The following is a 23,037-nucleotide window of genomic DNA, read 5'->3' as shown; positions in this document are numbered from 1 at the left end:
ATCAGATCCAAATATGGCTCTTCCTTCCTGAAGATTTACATTGATTTCAGTAACTTGTCACCAGATTTCCTGGTATTAGTAACCTGGGAACAAGGTTTTTGTTTTGTAGAGAGTCTAAATTAGGAGGATTATACCCAAATCCTGCTTCTGGGCACACCTAACCTTCACATTCACCTTAGCATCTCAGCTTGGGCTGCTTTTGAGCTCAGAGGATGTGACACATCCCGTACCTTCAGTTCAGCAATATTGGCACGTATCGTTACTAGGTTCCTCTGTTCATTCACAACATGACACTGAACATGAGCCCGCCACACACAGCAAGCAGGAAATATCTATTCAGTGTGTGTCCTCCGCTTCCTCTGGGCTCCGGCAAATCCCAGCAGAGGAGCGACTTATCATCGCCGAGGTTCTCACTTTTGTTTTGCTCAGTGTGACACCTTTTCCCCACCACCGACGTGTACGTGTGTGAAGATCTTTTCAAGTTGCTCCAAGTGTCTTTCCCCTAAATACACTGTCAGGAAGTGAGTAGAGATTACGTCCTGTCTTTTAAAAGCTATTTTCTGCTGGAGGGAAACCAAAATAACTTCCAGATACAACCCTCCAGAGCCATCTGTTGTAGGAGAGGAGAAAAAAAGGATGTCCCATGTAACCGTCCCCACTGATAACAGCACAGTGATAAACAAATAGTTGTACACGTGCTTCAGAGCCACTCGGTCACTGCTCCCAATCAGAGGTTGGAGGCTGTATCCATTCCCTTAGTTGCTGGCCTACTGGATAGTACCCAAAAAACCAATTGTACCTGGCCCCCAGCAACCGGCAATGTCTTGACTGGTATATATGGTGTCTCCGGATCTCTTGTTTGACCTTGATTGAGCTCACCGCACTTGTGTGTACCCGGCACTGTGTACCATACAGGGCCCATGTGCGGGCTGTGTAGGCTGTAGGCGTCCTCAAGGCCTAAGCTGTTTGCTTAACATGTGGATGAGTAGTTCAACTTACTCTATAGGGACTTGAAACCTTGCTTTTGTCATGGTATAATTTTATGGCCATGCTTAAATTGCATACAGAATGTAACTTTTAAAATTTTCTTCTTTTTTTTTCATTGAAGCTTGAAGAAGAATTCCAAAGAACGGCCGACATACCCAGAGCTTATGGTGAGTGTGCCTGCATTAAGCAGTGTTCAGAGCTGAGATGGATTACAGTGAGATGCTGAGGACAGGGTTTCCAACAGTGACGGGTGACTTGGGATACTTAGCATCTCTATTTTCATAACAGATGTGAGAATTGTGGCACTTCAGGGTCTTGGGAGGGTGACTGCAAATCAGAGATGCTCTTTGAAATGTTGTTCAGGTGCTATTCCAGTCAGATGAAGGGAGAAAAATATGTAAAAACAGTTAACAGATTTGCTAAGGGACAAGAATGAGGCTGTGAAGAGTCAGTTAGTGAGGTTAAAATCTTCTTCTTGGTTTTGTGTGATGGCTTCAAACGCATAAGTGAAATGGATGCACCATGGATGGTCCACATGGGCTGCAGGAGCTGAGTGGCCTGCTAGGCTTTACTGTCATGGTGCCTTGGAGAGGAGACTTTTTGGACAGAGCAATTCCTGGATGTTAGGGACAGAGACGAGTCTGTGACTAATAATTCCGGTTATTGAATTTCATCTGCTGCTTAGAGACTGTTTGCTGTGAGCGTGTCTAGGACAGAGGAATAACTAAGGAAGAAAATGCTGATAAACGCTTACGACGGGGGAAACGCAAGGCAGTGCAGGGCTTTGAGGTCAGATGCACTTAACTGCTGATGAACTCCCAGCAGTGCAGACACTGGTGTATACTCAGCCAGAGCTCTGGGCTGGAGCTGGCAAGAACAGGGTCTGTGGTGAGATTTTTCTGCTGGGGCTCCACAGTTTCATGGCCTCTCTCTCTCCTGACTTTCTGGTATTGATCCAGTGCTCCTAATAGCTGGCAAAAAGCAGCAGAGCTTAGGAAGTCAGTGTTTCACTCCCATAAGCATCTAGTCCCTTTTTACTCTCACCTGATTCACAGCTTGCTAAAGTCAGGAAGGTGCCTAACTGTTATTTCTGAAGATCCTGACCCAAATGCTTGCCTCTGCCTACATGGCCACCCCTGTCTGGTGCCACTGGCAAGATCTTCTGCGTTAAGGGTGGAAACTGCTGTAGAATTTCCTCAGGCATTGGTGTCTCCTGCCCCATAACTTGTCGGATGTGCGTTGTGCCATCCAGGGGGGCTGCCTCATCGCTACCTCACACTGCTCGGAGGCATTGGGACCTCTATGGTGTGAAGGTGACAGGGTTTAAGGTGCTCTCTAGCTGCAAGACATGCTGGAAATCCACGTACCTTTTGAACGTGAGTTATAAGCAATGAATAATTCCTGTAGCATTTCTTGCTGGGCTCTGTAATGCAATTAGACTATATATAGATCTGATTTACACACACTTTGTCCAAATACTGCTTTCAGACAAAGGGAGGCCCGAGGTTTATGGCTTTTTTTTTCCTTTTTTTTTTTTTTTTATTATTGAATAAATACATATATATTTTAAGCAAATTTCTGAAGTTTGCCAAATGGCCTTTTATCAAAAAGGTTCACCGGAGCAGCTCCGTGTATTGCAGCATTAATACCCATTGGCAAGCGAGCGCATTTCTATTGAATTAGGTTCTTGGATCACCTCTCCAGAGTATCTCAATGCTGTGGTATTTTATGGCTGACATGAATGTTGTGAGGTCCTGTGGTTGAGGGTTGCTGTTTTGTTGGGTTTTTTCCCTCCCTCCTCTCTCTCTTACGGCATTAAGTTGCGGTACTGGATTGGACTTGTCATTTAGACCAAGACTTCTCCCTTGCTTTCCTGTGGAATTGAGGTTTCTCATGGAAAATATGACTCTGTGCTATCTTGAGCATCAGGAAAACTGATACGGATGCTTAATTTCATTTTAAAACCCACTTCCCCAGGTGAAGTGGAGCATGAAACTACTGCAGGACTCCTCCCCGGTGGTCTGCACGTTGCATGGAGCACATCCCACCTGGCACAAGGTGTTTTGTGCTATAACCAAGCTCACTTGTTGCAAAGGGATTGGGTTCACTGAGAGGCGGGGCGGGAGGCCACCGCTGCCACCCATGTCATGCTTGCGGGTGCTTCTAGGCTGTGGTAGCTCTGCTTTGGGTGCGACTTAGCTGGGATGTGAAAGCAGTAGCATCACATTGGCATAATAACACAGCAGGCCATTTGGGCCATCTCTCCAAGAGTTATTCAGGACGCTTTGATTCCCGTGACTGTCTGACCCAGGGAGACCTTAAATTATGTCTGGATCCTTGCCTCAACCCATTGCAGCTCTGTTTCCCACATAATTGTGCTTCCTCTTCCTTGCTGGTTTGTCTTTGGGTCACTTCCCGGCTGCTCAGAGCTGCCTCTTTTTATTCACTGGATAACTTTCCACTCAAGACCACCTTGGAAAGTCTCTTTTCTTTGGTCTTCTTCTCCCTCCACTTGGCCACTGCCAGAAGTGACCATTCAAATAGCCAATGCTCAGGGGCTGAGGTGAGGGGCAGTTTTGAAAAGCCCTGGAAACCCCAAAATGTCTTTAAAAATCTGGCTTGAAACAAGAGGGTCAGGAATCAAACCAAGCTCCCCCAGCCTGCGTATGGGAAGCACAACAGCATTTTGCACAGAGTGGAGGTCACCTGTGAGCCCCGCAGGGCACCAGCTGCCTTTTGGTTCTCTCTGACACCCTCCATACAAATAAATACAATTAACTGCCCAGGACAGTGGGTTTCAAACAGTGTTTGGTGATTTCAGGTAGAAGTTGGCTGATTTCAGCTGATGTGTTGCAGCCCCCGGTAGCAAACTGAATTGCTGGTGCTAGTCGAGAGGGGCTTTGCTGTTGCTGTCAGGGGGCATTTGGTTGTGTTTTTCTCTCCTTACACATATTTTTCCGTTTGTGCTGAAATGTGGGCAAGATTTTCTGGCAGGATGTCCTCCCATGTTGGTCACGATTAAGTAGTTAAACATACAGCTGTGGATGGCTTTCCAGCCGGGATGGCTTTCCTCTTTGCGGTGGTTAGGGGCAAAGTAGCCATCTCCTGCTGCGAGTGTGAGCAATTGCAGGGAAGAAATGAGACTCAAAAGTCACCAGAGGGTAAATACACAGATAAAGCAGGAAGCTGAGGGAAAACCCACTGCAGTCAGCCTTCCTGCAAGGTTTTCCTTGCTCCCATTGGAGCTGGTGCGCGGTAGGGTGGGTAACCACCATCTCAGGAGGAGCACGTCTCCTCCCTGGGCACCGCAGAGCTGCGAGCCAGCATGTGCCAAAGGGCATGATGTGCTAGAGATGGAGGCAGTGTTTTTTAATACTTTCCCTTGCTTTGAGAGCCGCCCAGCTCAGCCGTCCCAGTAAGGCAGGGTTTAGAGGGGATCCGAGAGGGCAGCACAAATCTACAGCCTTCATGAAGTGGCCCCTTGGGCTCCCTGACTTGCCTCAGCTGCAAAACATGGAAAGCCCAATATTATGATGCTAGCAACAAAATCTTTTTCACTGTCTAGAAGATTGTCTGAAAAGGTTTTAGGTTTGGTCCTCAGCGTTGTGAATAATAAACTTTTCTATTTTTTCTCTCTTTTCTTTCCCAGCAACATCCTTTCTTCACCCTGCACGAATCCAAAGAGACAGACGTCGCCTCTTTTGTCAAACTCATCCTGGGAGACTGAGAACTGGACTTGTAAATGAATTGCCCTTCTGTGGACTGGTGGGTGCAGGGGAGGGGCGCGTGGCAGGACTTGTCATGAAAGCACCAACAGAAAGTCGCTGTGTTTTGTTTTGTTTTGTTTTTATTCTGAGAAACCCCCGCCTCGCCGAAGTTTTTAAAAGGGTTCTTTGGTATCCATAGTGACATAGAACGAGCTGGTTAGTGAAATGAATTTTAATAAGGTTGGTAACCTTAAAACAAAAACAAAACAAAAAAAATTTAAAAGAGTGATTTACATATTTAATGACAGTCAAAGTCCCTTTTCCTAACCTTCTCCTCATCCCCCTTCCCTTCCCCCTGAACCAGAATTTGCTTTGTCATGGTAATAGGTGCTATGGTAGTCATGAAGTTGTATGTAGATTTATATTTTGTCCCTTCCATTATTTTATTATTTATGTTAAGTGCTTGATGGAATAGATTTCTGTTTTATATGAGGATGAATGCGTGGTGACGATGATGATGCTAAATGAGGCCACAGCAAGCAATACTTGTAGGGCTTTGCTGGGGAAAAGGTGTTAAAGGAAAAGAGAAAGAAGAGAAGAAGTGTCTGTGTTGTGGAAAATATTTAATGTGCATCGTAAAAAGAATTTATAAACAAGGATCTCAGCTCAGCTACTCGAGCTGCTTTCGCAGGCAGGGTGCGAGGCAGCATCACTGTAAGGGAGGGAGACCTCAGCATCCCGCAAGGTCACCTCTTCTCCGGACACCGCGCTCCAAGTCCAGCTGGTGCGTCCCGGCCAACCTGCTGCCTGTGGTGCACTGCCAGCCTCCTGCCCAGGGAAAGCCCCTGCCCTACGTCCCACCGACTTATTCTGCTATATCGCGCGGGTAATGAGGTCTGGAGTGGGAAGACATTGCTGGGATAGTGTCTGGGACAAAAGCCCCAGAGGGAAATAGATTGCCAGATAAGTTGCACAAAGATCAGGAGGAGGCTGCAGTGGTCAGTCCCCACCTGCCCACGAGCCCAGCAGCGTTGCAGCGTCTGGGGCTCCCTTGGGCTGGGGATGAGCTGCTTTGGGCCTAAAAGGGAGTTCCTCTTTCCTTTTCCACATGGGAAAGGATAACAGTCTGCATAGCACAACATCTGTGAAAAATGGGATATCTCAGTGTGAGTTTCCAGGGCTCTCGGCACTGCATCGGCAGCAATCCCTCTATGCTTGCCCACAGACTTTGGGAGTGCTAGCGAGCTCCCCTGGAGCCTGTGCCGGCATGCGGTTTGGGCCGTATCCAGCTCTGGTCGGGATGCTGAAGGCAGCCAGGAGTGCTGGGCTCCGGCACGGGCTGCAGGTGTCCCCCACAAGAGCTGCAGCCTGGGAAACCACGCAGGGAAACCACAGCCCACCCATACCAGGAGCTCGCTGCTGTTGGCCAGGTCCTCAGAGAACAGCTGCTAGCCAAGGGCAGGAGCGCGGGGACTGTCAGGGTGGGAGAGGAAGACAGCAGATCACACTGCTTTTAGGTAGCATGGTTATGGTCTAGACAAAGGGGGGGGACCGTGCACTGCAAGGTGTTGCTGTGAGTCTGGAGCAAGGCCACTGGCTCCAGATTGACGCTGGTTTGACTGAGCCAAACCTGCATAGCTGCCTCACTCAGCTATGAGGTCCTTTGCCTTTGCCCGTGGCTCCTTCCCCCAGCCCTGCAAAGGAGAGTGCCTGTGCGTGCGGCTGCGCCGGAGCGTGCACGCGTGCCTTGCACCCTTCCACATGCCTCCCTTCCCCATCCATCGCTTCAGCGCAGACTCTCAGAGTCAAATCCCAACTAGAAGCATGCCTTGCTCTGCAATATTTAAGTTGTGCAGGATGTAATTCAGCCTGGGATCCAGCCCTTTCTCTGCCAGTTGAGTGGCTCCAGTCTGTTGGTGCAGGCTGGGCTTCTTGACTAGCCTGAGCATCTGTTTGGGAAGTGATCCCTTGGAAGGGCTGATGGGGAGGGCAGTATTTAGAGCAGCGATTCCCGAACGGTGGTACCTCTTGCACTAGGGACATGCTGACCACTTTGAAGAGGTGCACATAGACACCGCCAGTGCCTGGGCTGCCACCGCCACGGCTGTGGCTGGCAGTGCCCGCAGAGGTGGCTGTGAACCCTAAAATAGTGCAACTCTGCCCTGGGGCCAGCATCGAAGGAGATGGGGGAGCATTGCTCATGGGGATTCATTGATCCTTGTGCCCCTCAGCTGCAGAGCAGGGTGGCTTGAGGAGGGCTCAGAGGAGTCGAGGTGTGGGGGTTTCCTTGCTGCGAAGAGCTCATGGGTCGTGCAGACTTTGGGGAAGAGGTTCCCCTGCCTCAGCCATGTTTCACAAGCCTGCCCGGCCCTCGGTAACGATAAGCTCTATATTCCGCTTTGTGTGGAGGGGAACCTTTCAGGTTACATTTTGTTGCGGATGAAACACAAGGATGTTTTACTTCGCAGTGTAATTTTAAGAGGCCTCGCATGGCTCATAATCTGCCCTCTCATATTCCATGGTGTGTGTGTGTTTTCTCTCTCTCACTTTCTCAGAGTCGCAGAGCTGTTTTGATTGATTGTCCTCAGCTGCAGCTAAAAGTCCAGCCAGCCAGTTTATAGAGTTGGTTCCAGCATCAATTCTCGCTTTGAAAAACATGACATTTAAAACCACCCTTTGGTTTTCCTACATATGGATCTGATGCTTTTGTTAAAGATTGTTTTTGCCACTTTTCTGCTGGAATATAAGTCTCATTTGGACACCACATCTCCTTGACCTCAGAGCACCTTTATTTCAGTGCCATTGTAATTGACAGGTTGAATTTATGAGATACTGTCAAAGTTCAGTATTAATAGCAGATATTAATGTCACCAGCGTTTTCCAATAGAAAATTAATGTCAGTGTTGTCTGCAGCTAGTAACCCTCTGAAATGTTTCCTACATGCCTTGACACTACAAGCTGAGTGCTTTCTTTTATGCTTTTTGCTCTTGCAGTGCTTGGGCCGTCTAATCCCTTTGTTTTAATGACATTACAATAGGGCACGCAACAAATCACTTCCCTCCTGATTCTCCATGACTTTGTTCCTTTAAAAGTCATTTGCGTCAGCCGAGAGTAAGTGTGAATCCGTATGACCAGTGTGAATGAGAACAGTGATCCGAGTGATCACCGCTGCAGAAGGTAGTTATGGCAGGAGAGAACTGCAGAGGCTGTCTGTCTGTCTCTGCATCCCTTGTGGCACGTGTGGACACAAAGCTTGGCCTGACCCAGGATTTTCTTAGAGAGAAGCCTGAGCTGGTGGCCTCGGTGCAGGGAGGAGAGCCAAGGACTCTTGTGTGCTTAAAAGCTCTTAAAACACGCTGGGCTACAAGATGAAAATCAGACTCTTCTCTTTCATTTGATTGTAACCTCTGTGAAGATGAAAAGCCTTTGGTCAGCGCTCAGAACTTTGGCTATAACATGAGCACAGGGTTGCCTAGGACAGGCATAGTTTCTGGGACATGAAGCCTTTCCCAACAACCATGCCCCCTGAACAGCCAAGGTGTTAAGGCTTAAAGCTGTTCTTCAAAAAGCTCTTTTGTTTTCAGGCTGCACAGGACTGTGGGAAGCGTGTTAGATTGTCCTGAACTGGGATTTTTAAACTGCAGAAGTAGCAGGTCTTGTGCCATAGACCTGAAACAAACCAAAACCACACCAGGGAGTGGAGAGGAGAGAAAAGCTGCTCAGAGCTCAGCACTGAGCTGTGACCTGGACCAGCTGCCTGAATGAATTCCAGCACAGTTAGCCATTTGCAAAGCAGGGAGGGCCTCTCCACTCTGCCACAGACAGTGGTTATCGAGCTGCATGAAAGATGCACAGCCCTTCCCTGTGGCAGGCAGCAGGGGACCACCAGGGCATGATGTTCATCCTCTTTTTTCCTCCACCATACAGCTCCTGATGTTCCTGCAACCTCCTGGATGCTTGAGGCCTTGCCATCGCTAGAGCTCTTGAAGTGTCACTGGCAGGAAAGCTGTTTTCTGGGTCCCCAGGAGCCCACTGGTCCCTTAAACTTGAAAGAGGAGTTGGAGGGCATTTGCTGGTTACTGTTTTTAAATGCCAGGTTTGTGCTGCTGCAGTGGGTGAAATGCCCATCTTTTCTGGAGTTTTTCCAGGTGTACAAAACTTTACACAGATATCTATGTACTGTATTTCTGCATTTCTCCTGACTTTTGTCAGGTTTACTGGTGAGAAAGGAGGCATTTCTGACTTGTTAAAGAGGTGGGAACACCATTTCTGGAGGCAGCTGGCCTCCCCTGTGTGACGGAGGAGGCAATTGGGTCACTACTCAGAAAAAGCTCTAAAAAAAGATACACAGTTGAGCTCCCAGTTCTTCAGCAGGTGCAGAGGGAGGTGGCTGTGTGCCTGTTGGGTCAGTGCTGGCTGCACCTTATCGTGGTGGGAAGGGGCTGCCAGGCCCTTCACCCATGCATGAGGGCAGAGAGATCGGCATGCACAGCCTGAGTTGGGATTTCTCCATGCTTGCTGCAAGCTAAGTATGTACCTGCATATTTCCCTTCTTTCCTAGACATTTTGGAAGAGGAAATCCTGCTCGGTCAATGCAGCATTGCTTTAGTGGCTGGTCTGATGTAGTTCAGACAAGGTTCCCACCAGCTCCCTTGTTTAATAGACCTCTTTTTTATTAAAAACAAACCCCAGACTCCTCTCTCAGAAAAGCCAGCCAAGATGCTCTTTTTTTGTCTCTCTTCCATCTTGTTCCTCTTAGAGGAACTCTGGGAGCCTGTCTTGGTGCTTTCACTCTTTCACATGCCAAAGATTGCTACATCCCTCTTAGTTACGCTCCTGCCAAACCAGATCTTATAGTCTTGCCTCAAAAATCATCCACTTCCCTGCTCCTTGGGGTTCCTTTTGTTGCTGTTGCTTTTTCATTGAATTTCCTCATGTTTATTGACATGTCTATTGTTGAGCTTCCTGGACACATGCAGCTCTCTTTTTCGGATACAGAGAAAGACAAATAATTGCCTTCATGGTCTGCCCTGCTGTTGGGGAAATACTGTTAGTGATATGATTCCTACAGATGGGGATGGGTCTCATTTAGAGCTAGGGTCATGGAGGGTGTAAATTGGCATTGCTCCATTGGCTTGGCTGGAATAAGGCCAGTTTTGTCCAGCTGAGAATCTGTCCTTAATGTCTAAACAGTTATTACACACTAATAAAGATTAATGATTGTAAATCCCCACGGATTATACATAAAATGGCAAGTTTTACTCATTAATCTTTATTGCCATATTATAGCTGTTTATGTTAGAGGAGTTGTCTCCCTCTGTTCTGAACATGCACTTAGGAGGTGGGGGTTGAGCATGGGGGAGATGCAGGGTGGACAAAACAGACCAGATGTCCACGTGTTTTACAGTCTGTGTCCTCCCCCCAAGTTGGTTGTTTCCTTGAAAGCCATTAACCAGCAGCAAAGGATGTATCATAGAGCTTTGTCTGCTTCGCTGGCCTCTGGCTGAGCTATAAAATCCAGATTGTTTCTGGTGAGAAGGGATCAGATCTCCTAATTAATATTTCAGCTCAGCCTTTACTGGAGCAGATGGATAATATGAAATTTGACGTGCGCTCTGGCAGGGAGATTCGCTCTCCCGGACCGTGGCTGGAAGAGATGCTTTCTGTGCAGCAGGCAGCTGTGTTGCAGGTTGAAAGGACGCTGCTCTTTCACATAACCCCACACCATAAAAGCAGTTGATTTTGTTAATAAAGAGGGCCAGAAAAAGCTCAGTTGAATCTCAGCTTTTATGTGTTTGCAGATGCGTATAGACACAGCTAGGAGGTGGTGGTGCCAGTGGTCTGGACACAAAGATTCACGTGCTGTATAAATGAAGAGGACTCTAAAGAGAGTGTAGTAAACTGCAAGGGTGGTTTTAACAGCATAGGGACAAAACGAGTCCTCTGATAGGCAGCTGGTGTCAATCCGCTCTGCCAAGGAAGGTCTGGAGTTGATGGGGAAGGTTGGAGCAGAAGGAGAGGGCAAAAGAGGCAGCCACAGACTCGATTGAGTACATAGCCTGGTGAGAGCAGCCTGTCTCCCCTTTCTCTTGCCATGTACATTCTCCCAGATTTGTAGGTAATGGGTTTGCTCACAAGTCCCAGATTGCCACTGCATCCCCACTTCCAGCAAGAGAAATAAAATCTAAAACCCAAAAGAAACCCACAAGGAAAAACTGCAAGCAAGCTGAGGCTTTTTGCCTGCTGCGTGGCCTTGTGCATTGCTGCTTCCCCTGCCAAGCTCGTCGGTGAGATTCGGAGGTCTGACTTAAACGATGGGGAAAGCATGGGAAAGGCCTCTGTAGCTGAGAAAGAAGAAGGTAAACATTGTAAGGTGGTCTCTAACTAGCCTAATGGTGGAAATATCTAATTTACAGGCCACAGGGATAAATGAATTCTTCAGGGGCCTATGCAGCCGGCAGTGCCGTTCCACTGGGAACAATTTTGGCTGCATGACGTTTATTACATGGCCTCCTTTAGTACACTCCTGGGTTGCTAGAAAGCTCTTCGCCTCCATCGACACCTTACGTCTCAGTCACCTTTATGTTTTGTATTTTACTGTCTGGGATTTTACTAGCAGCCTTTTTTCTAGGCGGTTGGTCAGAGTGAAGGCAAGGGAAAGGGGCCTCCAGCCAGCTCTCAGCAGAACGCTTTGGGAGAGGAAGGAGCTGCCTGCCTGTTATCCAGTGCCTGCTTAACGGGAAGCCGCAGCCAGGGGCTAGCTACCCTGCAGGTATCCAGCCGAAGCGAGAGCTTCTCGTTTCGTGCTTTGTTGCCATTGCATTAAAAATCCCTTTCTGGAAGTGGAGCAGCTCTGGAGTTGCAGCAGCCTCGCTCCAAGGCGGCTCGCCCTTGCCGGCAGCCGGGCTGCAGGACGGGCCGCGTTTCCTTCCTCGAAAGGCTCTTGGTTTTCTCTAAACGATGGGGCAAAAGTCCAGCGGCTGTGAGGTACCACGAGGATAAGCTGGGAAAAGCTTGGAAGCGTCTTAAGCGCTCTGGAAATAGAGATGGAAATCTCAAAAGATCAGACGTCTTTCGGCAATTTCCAAAGCTATGTGGTTTTAGCCAGACCTGAAAACCCTTCCTAGAAGTTTATTTCAGGGTATTTTGATATGTTACTTTCGCTTTTGGGCCTAGCTAAATCCAGGAAACTCAGAATAGTGAGGTTTTTAAATAAAGAGTAAACACACCCAAGTATTACTGAACCGATCAGGAAAGTTTGTTTGGTTTCTCTGACAGGAATAATTCAGGCCAGCTCAGGGTGTATGCTAATTCAGTTTGGTTTTGCCCCAGATAATTATTCTTTTTGAGAAAATAAGAGATCAGACCATGGTCTTTCCAAAACGCTGTGACCCGTCACGCAAGGGTACACACCAAATTGTGCCAGAAGGCGGATGGAGATAAGTGCTACACTAAGAGTCGGCCAACGGAGCAGTCTGGCAGCAAGGATGCCCCCGGCCTCCAAAAACATAGGTAGATACAGTTTCCCCAGGGGGCTGTGTGATGGAGGTATCAGAGTCTGCCACGTCTCAGTTTTTTCCCTCTGGTAAAGATCATTCAGCCATCTCAGAGCGTCCTGGAACAATTATCTCAAAGCCTTCGGTATTTCTCAGCTCAGCTGCATGGTTTTTGTAAGGATGGATACTGTGAAAAGTCAGGAAGGGCCAGGTGTCCTTGATTTACACAGCCAGAGTGAAGAAATGTAAATTAAGTGCCTCGTAAGAGCCAAAAAGGTGTGTTTAAAGATAAATTACAGTCTCTGTCACAGCTGTTAAGTCAGGATCAAATTTTCACACATACAGGTGCAGCTGCAGAGCTCTTTGTCCATGTTTAGCCCAGATTTAGTCATGAGTCTTGCATAAATATCTAATAGCATGGACCATGGCATTTGGTGGGCTTCTGGCAGACTGGGGCTCTACAGGCAGAAAAAAGCCCAGTTCAAAATACAGTATTGCCAAAACGAGGATTTAACTCCAAACATTTCCTATATAATCTATGTATGAAGTGAATTTCCAGAGCTCTGCCACCGTTTTGTTTCCTCCATAATTGTGAATCGAGCGGCTTGTGCTTGGTGACAGCCGTCACTGTGCCAGTGGGGCTGCTGGAAATAGTCACAACATACAAAATAGTTGGAATTTTCATTTATTTTTTAATAGCAATATGTTGGGGGGAAGCTGCTAAATGTAGTTTCTTTCAAACTGGAAATGGGTTGGAGTAAAACTTGTCATCTCTTGTAGTAAAAAATAGCTATCTAAAAATGTCTGAAATCTTCAATTTAAGGAATTACAGTTTTATTGGCAAAGATCCATGTTTAGCATCAAAATATATGAAACTTCTAGAGTTTCTGTCTTAAGGTGTGAAATCTGCTTTTTCTTGAGGTGATGGTAAATTTGTAACAAGGATATTTCTACATACTTTCAGCTAGAAAAAAGAAAAAAAATAAGAGCACAATGGAAAAGCAACCACTTCCCAGTGGTCTGCTGGTATTGAAAAGGCCCAGGGAAAGCACCTGTATTTTGAACGTGTTAGAAAAGAGAAGGCTTTCCAACCTGCTGTAATGCAAATCCTTATTTTACTTTAAGATTTTTTTTACAGTAACATCATTTGTTTTGTAACTGTGAAAGTCTCTGCTTTTCCTTACATGTGGAAGGCTGATTATTCTTTCTCATCTTATTTATTATTTCTGGTACTATCCAAGTGTCTCCCAGCCTGCCCTTGAGCTATATGGAATCGCTGTGATATATCCTAACAGCTGGGATGGCGAATGGCAGTAGATGGCTAATTATTATTTTAAATTATATTTATAGAAATTTAGATTTTCTTTTAGTGCCCTGGTTTTCTCTAGAATTAGGAATGGGGATAAGGAATCTTTTTTAAAAAAATTCATTTTTCAATTTTTCTTTAAACATCTCAAAGGGTTCTGAATAAACCTAGTCACTCTTTTGTTTTTAATAGGAAAAGCACCAGTTGGGTAGTAATTGTTCCTTCAAGAGGGGATTGACTAGTGTCAGGGTTCAGTTTAACTGGCAAAAAGGCTCTATGTCACAACATCATTAACCAAAAGCGCACTGGAATTCTGAGAAAACGATAATTTTCCACCTGAAAAATAAAATCTGGTTTGTGATGAACTTGGTTTGTCCAAGTCTCACACCAGTCTCTTCTGTACCAAATTTACCTGGAGTTTTCCTTTAGCCCTCGAGCCAGTGAGACTCGGGGTTGCCAGGCTTGCTTTGAAGCAGGGCTGAGGGCCACCCAGGCACCCTCTGGCCGAATATCTGGTCTGGGTATGGAGGACACGAGTCCTCCAGAAATGATGCGGCAACTAATGAACGGCTTCTTCTTGCTCTGTAAGAGATGTTGAGGTGCAATCCTGTAAGCGTGACCTCTGTGAGACAAGCAGGATTGGGGGCTCAAAACCATCAGCTTTTTGTTCTTTTTATTCCCTTTCTCCTCTTTGCAAAGGTGCCTTGCTGCTCTACTGCTTCAAAAGCCTCCCCAGCCTTTCTGATAAAGAATGCTGCGGTGCATCTGTTTTCAAACAGCTTGCATTGGTTTTCTGGTTTGTTTTTTCTTTCCCCTATGTATAAGAAATGTTGGGTAGCAGAATGTGGAATTCATTAGAAGTTCATAAAGCAGGGACCTCAGAAGGATGTGGGTATAAATGCTTTTCAGGCATCTGAGGTGAACTTTAAATGGAGCTTTGGCCCTCATTTGCTTTCTGCTTTTCAAAAACCATTTATGAGAAAGTGGGGCTGTCAAAGCCACGCATGAACTTTGCCTTCTTGCAAATAACTTGTCTCAAAGTAAATTGTCAAAATGCACAAGAAACTTGTCTCAGAGTAAATCCAGTAGCTCTACAAAGCTGGAAACGTATGTGCATGAGAGAGTGTGTATGTGTGTGAGCGTGTGTGTGTGTGTGCACGTGTTGTGCATGGGTGGGTGGAGTGAGTAAGTCTACCATTTTGGAGATTGAAAAAACACAATGCAAGTGTTTTTAAAAAAGGCAATATAAAATATTTATTTCTTGGCAAAAGTACATCAGACCACATCTCCCATCCTTCTTTTAATTGCTTCATGTTTGTTTTTGTTGTCTAAGCCTTTGCTGGCCTGTTTCCTCTGCAGTGCTCGTTGCTACTTAGCAGCCCGTCACCTCACACAACCCCTCTCGCAGCGAGGGAGCGCATGGCACAGGGGAGCTCACAGGAGCACAGGCTCTGTGGCTCATCAGGAAAAGCACTGGTGTTCACATCAATGGGAGGAACAGAAAAGGTAGTATTAGATGAAAAGGCAGGACGACGCAATATGAGCGATTTTTGATTTTTAGCTTTGTCGAGGAAACACTGTCCTCATGAAAATCAAAACTGCGCACATCCTAAGGCAAGACCCCGACTCCTAGCTTTGGGGGAGGGCGGACTGGTCCAGAGACAGCAAGCTTTGAGAAAGACTCTCTCTGCCTTGGCCAGTTCTTGTGAACACGTACTAGTGGTATATTTAAAAGAAATGAGGTGCTGTCATCTTTGTGAGATGGCACCCAGGTTCTTGTCAGTGCTGGTTAAGGTCCCCTCGGGCTTTGCCCAGAGTCTGTATCAGTGCAGAGCCAGCAGGCAGGAGGCAGTGCCGCCCTGTGCTGTGACAAACCGTCGCTCCGAGCTCCTACTCCTGTCTGCAACCAGGCAAAATTTCATCAGTCAGACATTGCGAAGTTCACAGGGTCCTCCCTGCGCTCGAGTACTTCGGTGGTCGCCTGGCTGCCCACCCATACGGCTTCACATCCACTCCGTCTGAAACACTTCTCTTAACCTGTGTTGTCTTCATTCATCTCAAAGCCGTTCCTCGTACTATGAAGATGGTGAATAGTAGGAGACTGACAGTAGGACCATGTGCGTAATGTTAGATAGGCTGTTATTTAATGTTGTTGTTTTAATGAGATGCTTTTAGGATCCGTGTTGTACTGGATTAAGGATATTGGTGGAACAATCGAACTGGTATTCTTTAACCCCAGCTGCCCCAGATCCTTTCCCTCCACCCTCTTCATTTAAAACAAAATTAGATTGGGAGAATATATGTAACTTGAAAAAAATCCCCAGACCTTGCTGATGGAATAAGTTAATCTTTACTACGCTTCAATTTTATTTCTCAGGATATCCAAAGGTTTATCACTGCTGCTGAGAGAAGGGGACAGTACACCTTTTTGAAACTTCAACCACTGTAACCGTTTTCCAGATGTGTGTGTGTGCGTGCGCGTGTGCGTGTGTGTGTTAAACTCAGCACTGTGTGTGCGTGTGTTCTGCTGAATATTGTGTGCATCTATGAAATGCTTCAGACAACTGCCTGGAAGTCAAAACCAACCACCTCTTTCCAGTCATATGTTTGCCGTGACTTTTCATAACCACACTTGAACTAGTGGTCTTGGATTAAATATTCAAAGAGCAGGGCATCTTTATAGCAATGATATGTCAGTCAAATTAAGAAAAATGTACACAAAAATAAATAAATGAAATTTAAAAGTAACGTGCTGTCAGTCTACCTGTATTTACCCAGTGGAAGTACTACCAGTTGTTGGGGACACGCTTTGTACTGCTTTTGCTATTCATATGGAAGGTTTTTAAGGATCATCTTACTCGTAACAGCTTATCGTACATTACTGAAAACTCAGGAATGCTCAAGCTGCTCTATGGAAATAATTGTCAGTCTTTCTGCCGTTGGTTTTTCTTTCTGCGCTTCGGCTAGCGTGGCTGGCGAGAGCAGACACATCCGCATCCCTTCCAGCCCACATCAAAGGCGCGAGCCCCGGCTCCCGCCGCGGGTCTGGCAGGGCGCTGGTGCAACGAGAGGAGCTGGCTTCCTGCCCCCCCGCCCCAAAAAGCAGCTTTCCAGTGGGATGGGGGGCTTCAAGGGGCTGCAAGTGGACACAGCCTCCACGCCCAGCGTTGCCTGGGGTGCGGGTCTGGGGGATGGGCTGCCACCAACACGTGCTGTTGGGGTTGGAAGCCCCGCGGCTCGCCCAGCACCTTGCATCGATGTGGCCAAAGCGAGCGGTGGGTTTTGTGCAGCTCTCAGCTCCTGCACTCACTGGAAAATGGACATGATGCTTTGCTCTATCTATCACCAGGTCCTGGATCCAGCCCTTGATTCCACTGCCAGCCCCATCACTATTATCTGCAATTAAGCCTTGCATTTCTTTAAAGGTTAACTATTAGGCTGTGCATTTGTCATGATGCAAAGACAATTTTCACCCTTAATTTATTACGCTAAGTCAAATAGCATTTTGCTTGAGTAAAGCATGCTGGTCTGGGTCATACTGAAACATGAATCGCTATTTCCCTCTTTCTCATGTAAATAAAATTATGCTTCCGTTTATATTAGAATTGCCGAAAACAATATATCAGCTCCCTCTGCTGATCCTGCAGTCCCAGTTAAGGCAAAAGCACTAGTTGCAGAGCTGATGCACTAAGGAACGAACTAAACAAAAATAACCCAGTTAATAAAATAACCTTTAAGGGCACAGGAAAGGAATCAATGTTTATTGCATAGAAGAAAGCGCAGTGGCCTGGGCTGAATGCTTTCAGATTGTAGAGGGAACGTTAGCCGGCGTCGGTGATGGGAATGCCAGTGATACGGAGATTGCCATAAAAATGTCTGAAGAGAAGAGTTGCAAGAGGCACACAACCATTTCTGGGAATCCTAAGCAAAACAGCTGCCGAAGTTTTATCTGCACTGTGGTATGTGTGTGTGTGCGTATGTCTGTTCTGTTTAAAAGGAAGAAATTAAGAGCCATACTTTTATTTTATCAAATAAAATTACCCTTGTATGTTCAGAATATTTATGCATCAGTACTTTTTTTTTATTAGAGCTTTATCTCACTGTAATCAATTCCAAATACAAAACTATTTTTATCACTGAAATGCAGCAGTAATTTATAAGACGTAGACGGAACGCAAACGAGATGCCAAAAGCAATTTTATGGAGCCTCTTTTGTTGTCATCTACAATGCATCAGTTCTTGCCTTCAGCCTCCCATCAATTTTAAAAGCCCCAAGACAAAAAAAAAAAAAAAAAGGAGTAAGTGTACTGAAGCAGCTGCCAACCCCTAAAATAGTCCGGAGATACGTATGCACCTTTGGGATAGAGTTTGATTGAACACGGCACAATAATGTAAGCTGTGCTGAGCTTTGTAATACAATTATTTTAGTTGGCGAAATGGCAGATCTTCTTCCCTCTGTCTCCCTTGCCTACTGTATAGTATTTCATATATGTACAGAAAATGAAATTGTGACATAATGTCCCGCATTATCACAACTAACATCACTTTGAAATGAGGAAAAGAAGAGTGAAAGTTGAGGTCCTCACAGATGAACAGGTACTCTAGCCCTGTACAAGACAATATTTAAATGTGTCCAGCCTAAAGCATATCTTTTATGTGTTCCTTCTTTGGGTTACTTTCCCAAAACGGAGTCGCTCACACTGGGCGTGACTTGTGGGACCAACGCTGGGTTGGCGATGGGTTCTCAGCAGTTGCAGGCACTCGTCTTAATCCACTCTGACCATCACCAAAGCTAAAACTTTCTCTAAGAGAAATGCAGATTAAGCTGGAATGAAGTCCCAAATACCTTTTAACAGCAGCAGTCTCAGGGAATTAAAAAAAGAGAATATTTTGCCGAAACAAGCATTTTCACAGGGACTCAAGCCTTTTAGTCTTGCACCCATGCAAGGCAAGGGATTTGGCTTTGGGGTTTCTGTACTAATAATGGTGATAAATTTGCTACTAGAGGCTTTCTGAAATCCTCAAAGCTAGAAAGAGGTGGCTGCTGAAACGCCTTTGCCTCGTGGTTGTGCGTGTGTGAATATACACACAATTTTGTGGATTATTTCCTCTTCACATGGCATAAGAGCAATCCTCTGGCATAGCAAGTAGCACTCACAGAGAAATGTCCCTGCCCTTGTGGAAAGTATGTCATCCACTGAACATGTCCTCGTTCTCTATATATGTGGTGCGTGCTGAAATTGGAAAGACATGATAAAGAAAAAGCAAATGCTGAGGCATAAACAATTTGCAGTCATTAGAGATGATAAAATTGAAGAGAGATGTGTTTCACAACTCTTCTTCCTAAAGATAGCCTTGAATATCTAGAATCCAACTTTGATTTGTGACTTTTGCTGGGAAACACTTTGGCCTGACAAATGGCATTTTCCTAATACTTCTCTATGGTGACAGATGTCCAGGACTACAGACCAAGGGTCTGAAGAAACCGCAGTAATTTTTTTAAGCATATAGTACCTGTTCAAATATAGTTCTTGCTCTGCAGGTTGGCTTCACTGCTGTTTGATTTCCTTGTGGCTGTGAAACTTAGCAATTAGGTTTTATAAAATGGGGCATGGAAATAAGAGTATCTGAGGTGACACACACTCTTCCTTGGCATGAGCTGCTCTGCCATCTTCTCTGTGTCACGAAAAACGTGATCATAGTTAGCGCAAGCACAGCAGCACAGTGCTCCCCTCCTCCGTCTTCTCTTTTCTCCTCTCATTTGGGATCCCCCCTGGGTCTGCAGTAATAGCTGCTTCCAAAATGCAAATATGCCAAATGAAGCACTCCAAAATCCCCATCCCAGTTTTCATGCCAGTCAGCTACTGGTGAGCGCTCGCTCCTTCCAGCAAGACCTCAGTGCCCCTCAGGAGCACCTGCAATAGCAGCACCCGTGTATATGTTCATGGTTATGGTTTTTCAAACTGTATCTTTGACCTTGCCCACGCAGCCATCACTTCTGCTCTCTGGAGTTATCCTGATGTTCCCTGCTACAAAGCTCCAACACACTTTTGGTTACAGTTCTGGCTCGCTGGCTCGGCGGTGCTGAAAGTGCATGGCATGGTACTGAAAGCAATAGATTGCAAAGTTTTTTAAGAATACATTGCATCTAGAGGTGATGTAGTTTACTGATGTTAAAGATACAGATGTTTAATTCTGTTTCATTTGCTTGCCAAATCCTACTAATGTTATGAGAGGAACAGCCAAATTGGAAGTATTGCCAGTCTTAAAAAAGTATCCCATTTTAATACCCAATGATTGGTTTTCACATATTTGTGTTAATAGGTCTCTTTCAATATGCTTCTATTAACTATAGGTATTGAAAATAAATGGAAGAACATTACAGAATGTTAACAAATTATTAATGGCAAACATTACTAAGACACCTTTCTTGTTTGCCTACTGCTTTCACATTAGAGTGCTTTTTGGAGATAATAATAATAATAAAAAAATCCCTCTTGAAGGAATCATTACTAAAGCATTTTGCATGCAGATTACTTCAGGCTTCAGCATTGCAACTCTCAGCTAGGTTAGGAGATGAAGGCCAAGATTTGTTGATTGAGATCAGATGGCTGGTGGCGAGAAGGGATCTAGATGAGTTAACTGGAGGGATTAAACTCCAGTCTTTTGGCTTCCATTTGGCTGTTTTATAAACTCGACCACTGGGCCAGCTAGCTGGGCTGTGTTCCCCTTGTCGCGTATGTGTGATGTTAGCAGGGCGGTTTGTAGTCTCAGCCAGTCCATCAGTATTAGCAGTCCAGACGTTCTGGGTGAGAAAGGAAAAGACAGTGTAACTGAAAGCTAAAATTAGTCCCCAAAGCGCCCGTCCGTGCACCTCCAGCTCGTGGCTGACCTACTGCCCAGCCGCTGCTGGCTGGAGCAAAACAGGGGCGAGTGCTCTCTAGCCTGGCCAGCACCTGGGTTTTTTGCTGGTTGCTGGCGTGCAGATGCCACTCCGCAGAGCCGGCGTTCCCAAGAGCTCCAGCTGTGTTTCCCTGCCCTGCCCAGGGAGAGGCATATCTCTGCAGCACCCAAAACACAACTGATGTCCCCTGGCTGCACCACGGCCGGCACTTTGCTGCAGGGTGACGCACCATCAGACACGCGAAGAGGAGGGGTTTGTATCGTCAATTCATGTTTGAAGACGTATCCCCAAGGGAGGAGATGGAGCACGCTTTCTTCTTTCTTTCAGAGCCCTAACCTTTAATTTTACAACACTGTTTGAAATCAAGAGTGGAAATAAAAAGTCAGAGCTACTCTCTGTTTTCCTTCCCCTCCCCTCCATTATCTTCTTTCTTTTCCATCCATCCTCATTTCACATGCCTCTCAGATTGCGTCCCCCTGGTTTTCCAGTTATTTATTGACCCAGACCTAATTCCTTATTTCCAGAAATGTGTCATGAATCTTGCCTTTGAGTCATTTGCTTTTTGCTTTCCAGGCTCACCTCTTTGACCATGTTTTCCTGTAAGAGATAAGGATACAGCATTTGCGGAGTAATCGCAGCAGGATGCCTGGGTTTCATTCATAGATCTGTTGCCACTGGCTCATTATGGAAAATTAGGAGAGTTATTTCACCTTTCAGTGCCTCACCTCAGTGTCACCATCTGTAAAACAAGGCTAATAATTGCTATCTCTTCCTTGCAGGAGAACTGGGGAGCTCCGCTAATGACCATCTGCTAAATGTTCTCAGAGCCTCACATGAACATTTCTACTGAAGTGCAAATTATTATTAGAAACCAGGGATTGTTACTGGATTGATATCAAATCATTGTCGACAGCTTCTCTGCAGGGAAAACTTAGGCGCAGCCAACAAGAACAAGCTGCATGTTTTGAAGTTGTGCAGTTGATTATATTGGCTTTCATCTTCTGGTAAGAGGATCCTCTGCCATCTGAACTCTCTGATCTCTGGGAACACAATTCATCCAGTCAATCTGGAGGAAAATAAACCTCCTCAGACAAAAAAATAAAGTATCCACCTGAGATCATATGAAGATGGAAGATGTCAATTAATTCCCAGCCCCCAGTCCTTAACTCTTGTAAACCCAGTGTTTTTCTGGCCCACCAGGCAATGCTTAAGAGAATGATATAATGCATCCATTACACAGTCTCAGTATTGCAAAGAGCCTCACGAGCCTGCCTGGGCTAAATTATAATAGAAAACATGCAAATATTTTACAATGAAATTGGTGCCACTGAAGGCTTCTATGGACTGTCTGAGGGATACGTGCTGATCTCGTGGTAGCATACAGAGATTTGAGGTGCCAGGACAGATTTCAGCTGTGGCTCCTTCCCGGCATGAGCCAGCCCAGGGTGAAGGACTTCTCCATACCGCTCCTGAACCTGAACTGGTGTATTTTCACCCTAGGTCAGCCTCAAGATGCCCACCCAGCTGATGGATTTGGTCGCAAACTGAATCTTGAGCCCATGTTGAGCACCATATAGATAGACAGAAACTGCCACCGGGTCATCATTGGTGTGTGCCCCATGTGCCCAAGACCCAACTGAGCTCCACTGATGACTTTACAGGGAACCACTGTCTTAAACAAGCATGGTCTCCCATCCTTTTAGTGTATGGCCTCATCTGTTGTGTTTTCCCCGAGCTAGAAATTGAGAGGGAGGATCGCTGGAGGCTATAACCCATTACTGGGTATTCAATAGCAACACTGTTAATAGGGACAAACAGGCAGAGATGGGGCTGGAGATGGGGATAATTAGAAGGACCTAGGTGTGAGAACCAGAGAGCTCAGGTCTCCCGTGACACTAGAACTGATAATATATAAATGGTGAGGCTTAGCAATGGCCCCGGGTCTTCCCCCTCCGATACCATTACATGCCATTATGGTCACTGTCTTAGTTTGCTGGGTTTAAGAAAAACAAATGTGTTTTAATGATGCTGTTACTATCCAAGAACATCAGCAGTGCTGTATTCACAAAACCTGTTCCGAAACAATGCTGTGAGGGCTTACAGGGAAGAAAACGGGTGAGTCTGAGCTTTTGGGAGCTGCAAGGGGAATATAAATATCCCTGGTGCAACCATCTGCAGTGCACTGGGGACTCTGGAGACAGGACTTGGTTCTCTTGTGCACTGCAGAGCATATTAAAAATGGAAAAAATAGCCCAGTAATTTTTTAATTAAAAAAGGATAATAACATCTTGTGTTAAAATTTTAAAAAGCAATCCTCTACATTTAAAAATATACCTGTAAAATAATATGTGCCTTTTGGCTGTTTCCTATAATATGTAACTTTAGTCACATGGCTCTCATTAAGACACCAGAAAATATCGTAAACTAGCATTTATAAGACCAACATAGGAAATTTCTGTATTTTTATTTTGAATTTATAATCCCAGTCCAAGATTTGCTGAAATATATGAAACTTTATTTGAGGTTTTGGAAATGGAATGATTTCTGAGCAAAACAGTCTTCTTTTGGTAAAAACTCCCATCTGTTCAAATTTTGACATTTTTTTCAGGCAAATATGATTTTTTTACCTACAAATAT

The 23,037-nt window shown here is 45.7% G+C and overlaps 1 protein-coding gene across 2 annotated transcripts in view; it reads left to right on the top strand.

Moving 5' to 3' along the window:
• MAP2K6 (mitogen-activated protein kinase kinase 6) overlaps window positions 1-16,203 on the top strand; it is a 54,427-nt gene extending 38,224 nt beyond the window's left edge. Inside the window, exons 11-13 of one of the 2 annotated variants that reach the window (XM_087750867.1) lie at window positions 1,109-1,154; window positions 4,637-4,752; window positions 15,874-16,203. In XM_087750867.1, coding sequence (XP_087606993.1) covers window positions 1,109-1,154; window positions 4,637-4,714 — 124 coding nt within the window. In that variant the 3' untranslated portion in view covers window positions 4,715-4,752; window positions 15,874-16,203. Of the gene's footprint in view, window positions 1-1,108; window positions 1,155-4,636; window positions 5,117-15,873 lie in introns of those variants that run through there. The other variant, XM_087750865.1, reaches the window with a different exon arrangement.
• The last annotated feature ends 6,834 nt before the right edge of the window (window positions 16,204-23,037 follow it).

The sequence above is a fragment of the Nipponia nippon genome, unplaced genomic scaffold (genome assembly GCF_047370975.1).
Source record: "Nipponia nippon isolate SJK-2023a ecotype South Korea unplaced genomic scaffold, ASM4737097v1 scaffold_14, whole genome shotgun sequence".
Lineage (NCBI taxonomy): Eukaryota > Metazoa > Chordata > Aves > Pelecaniformes > Threskiornithidae > Nipponia > Nipponia nippon.
This window is presented reverse-complemented; position numbering and strand designations above follow the sequence as displayed.